At 52.6% G+C, this 2937-nt stretch overlaps 1 protein-coding gene across 1 annotated transcript in view; it reads right to left on the reverse strand.

Moving 5' to 3' along the window:
• ascc2 (activating signal cointegrator 1 complex subunit 2) overlaps window positions 1-2937 on the reverse strand; it is a 24152-nt gene that overhangs the window by 18124 nt on the left and 3091 nt on the right. Inside the window, exons 6-13 of the mRNA XM_037680112.1 lie at window positions 2728-2795; window positions 2543-2656; window positions 2354-2466; window positions 2205-2279; window positions 2039-2143; window positions 1904-1972; window positions 958-1032; window positions 623-842 (exon numbers count right to left, since the gene is read on the reverse strand). Coding sequence (XP_037536040.1) covers window positions 623-842; window positions 958-1032; window positions 1904-1972; window positions 2039-2143; window positions 2205-2279; window positions 2354-2466; window positions 2543-2656; window positions 2728-2795 — 839 coding nt within the window. The remainder of the gene's footprint in view (window positions 1-622; window positions 843-957; window positions 1033-1903; window positions 1973-2038; window positions 2144-2204; window positions 2280-2353; window positions 2467-2542; window positions 2657-2727; window positions 2796-2937) is intronic.

The raw sequence follows: 2937 nt of genomic DNA on the forward strand, positions 1-2937 counted from the left end.
TATATATTTGAAACCCTTCCCACACTCTTGCAATCTTCTAAACAATATTTCTAAACTCTAAAAGAGACAGACATCATGTCATTATTTCAGCTCCAGCCTCTTCTGCTTTGTCACCTGCAAGTGCTCTTGGCCACGCCCACTTCTCAGCTCTCACAGAGATCAGCTGATCAGCTGCAGCAGGAAGTTTATCCTGCAGTGTGGGCTGAATAAAGGTGGAGGAGGTGCTAAATAATTTTAAATATCAAATCCATGCTGACCGTGCGGCTCATCCATCAATCAGCTAATGGTGTGTCATGTCTACACTTATTTTGAAAAACCGCAATAGAGCGAGTCTGTGAAAAACGAACCGTGAAGTAGCGAGGGACTACTGCATTTTGTTACCAGGTTTACATTTTTCTCCTCAGCTTGAAGCAGAAGATCTGCTTCCATTCTACACAGGAAGTTCAGTAACTTCAGTTAATCCTGATTCATTGGTTCCTGCTCTTATTTTTACTGGTTTACAGTCGTCTGGACTTTAAAGGTTGTGTGGAACTGGTCTCTCTGAACGAGTCCTCGTGGCTCAGTGAGACCAGCCTGTAGAAATAAAGGTTGAATGAACAAAAGGAGGAACTTCTCTGTTTACGTGTGAAGATGATCCTGTCGGGGGGACGTCCACCCCGCCCTCTGCTCCTCTCAGGACCTCCTGAGGCGCGACGCCGCCTGTCGCTCCCTGATTGGCTGCCAACAACGAGGAAGAGGAGGAGGAAGGTTTGTTCTGAAGGTGGCTCTGCGGTTTCTGTCGGCCCACGTTGTCCCAGGCACCTTCAACCCCCTGAAGCAAATACGACGTCCTGGTTTCATCGCTGAAGGAAGCGAACGTTAAAGAAGGCGAGCAGAGTCTGCAGGTGGAAAAATCAAAGGATCTTCAACGTTCTCCCTCTGAACACGCCTGCACATCTGGCCAGCGGTGAAGGATACATGAGCGGCAGGGCTTGCTGCAGGAGGCTGATGTCGTCTGCGATGGGAAACTGCTCGTCGTAGTCCACCAAAAACCTGCAAGAGTCACGACACTCGAGGTTCTGCTCACACAACTTGTAGCGTTGGCACGACTCAACGAGTCCAGGAGGAGAAACGGACCAAAGGGTTCGTTTGAAGGACGGAGCAGAGACTTGAAGGACGAGGGCTGCACCGACACGTGCACCTCAAACTCATGACACATTTCTTGGTTTTAACAACAATTGTGTGAACGTGATTTAAATTTCAGAGCTCTCCTCGTGGCCACTTAAACCAGTTTCATTGGTTCTAGGATGTTGTTCAAGGGTCTGTTCTTGAATAAAATAAGATTAAAACCTGAAGGTGCGCTGTGAACGTGCAACACCTGTGAAAACTACATCGTATCGTCGGGTCGGACTTGTGTCGGTGCACGTGTAAACAAAACGTCCTGCAGCTGCTCGAGTCCAGGAAGAGCCGAGTCACGTCCTCTGGACGATTCTTGCTGTTCCTCGGCTTCAGTCTGAGCAGCTGCAACAAGCTCAGTCTACAAACGAAACCTTCTCATGGTGGATCAACCAGTGTGTGGCTGACATCCAGAACCTGCTGCTCTCGTGATCAAGCAGGAGCGTCATCCAACGAGGGATCGTTAGTGCCCGACGCCTGCTCCTTATTCACAGGGGCTGAGTGATTCTAGCAACAACAGCATTGTAAGAGGGGGCAGGGGAAACTGTCTAACAGCAAGCGGCCATCAGAGCTGATGATCCATGGATGAAGACTCTTAAAGCCGGGTCGGGCCCGGCAGGTCCAGACGCACGTTTGAACCTGCCGGGCCCGACCCGGCAGGTTCAAACGTGCGTCTGGACCGAGTCACAGAAAACAACAACTTTTAGAGACTTCCATGAAAGAATTCTGCTCCCAAACGTTTTCTCACCGTTTCTCCGGCAGAAAAGACGAGAAATGTTGCAGCAGTTCGTCTGCAAACATCTGGATGTTTTCTTGGCTGAAACGACAGAAACGTTCAGAACCGAGGTCCAGCTGGCGGACGGAGCCGACGCGAGCGCCTCACCTGTCCAGGATGGGCTGCAGGCAGGTGTGGTGCAGCAGCAGGTGAGCCGTCTCCACCATCTTACGGCAGGAGTGGCTCAGCCGAGTCCACAGGTCCTCCTGCAGACTAGAGAAGATGGGGTCGTGACGGAGCGCAGCTCAGAGCCGCCCCGACAGCCCACACTCACCGGCCATCGTCGAAGGTCCTGCTCGTCACGGCCTTCTCCAGGTCCGGAACGGCGCTCTCGTAGAACGAGGTCAGCCTGCGCAGACACAACACAAACATCTGCAGAGCTTTTCTACGGCGCGGTGGAGCCGCCTCACACCTTCAGCTTACCTGCCCAGGAAGCCGAGGGCGTGGAAGCTGGAGCAGGCTGCGGGGAACATGTCCAGGAAGGCGTGCACGGTGGTGGTGGAGTCGCACAGGTACAGGACCAGGTCTGAAAGTTCCTGAAGAACAGAGGTGAAGCGAGCTCATGGTGGAAACGACATGTGAAGGAACACGCCAGAGCCCCGTGGATCAAACCTGCTGAGTCATGCTCATGGACGAGGCTCGCTGGTTCGACTGCAGCTTCATCGGCTGCGAGGCCGAAGCTGCTTCACACTGAAGGCCGCACCTGTCCAGGACCGAGTCGAACACCTGGAGTGGGACAAGACAAAACGCTCGAAAAGAGAAGAACCGCCTGCGGAGCGAGAGGCGCCGAACCTCACCTGCAGCACGGTGGGGACCGTCTCGCTCAGGTCGCTGAAGTACGCCGGCTGCTGGCCGAAAACGTTCTCTGAAAGAAAACGACTGTGGATGACCAGCTGAACGAGACCTACAAGCTAAATGTAGCAAAATGCTAGCTGCATTTTAAAAGCAGCAAAAGGCTAACTGAAAGCTAAAATTAGCACAAGCTAGCCAACAGATAAAAGCTGCAA

This window comes from Nematolebias whitei, chromosome 8, assembly GCF_014905685.2.
Source record: "Nematolebias whitei isolate Nwh7 chromosome 8, NemWhi1, whole genome shotgun sequence".
NCBI classification, from domain to species: domain Eukaryota; kingdom Metazoa; phylum Chordata; class Actinopteri; order Cyprinodontiformes; family Rivulidae; genus Nematolebias; species Nematolebias whitei.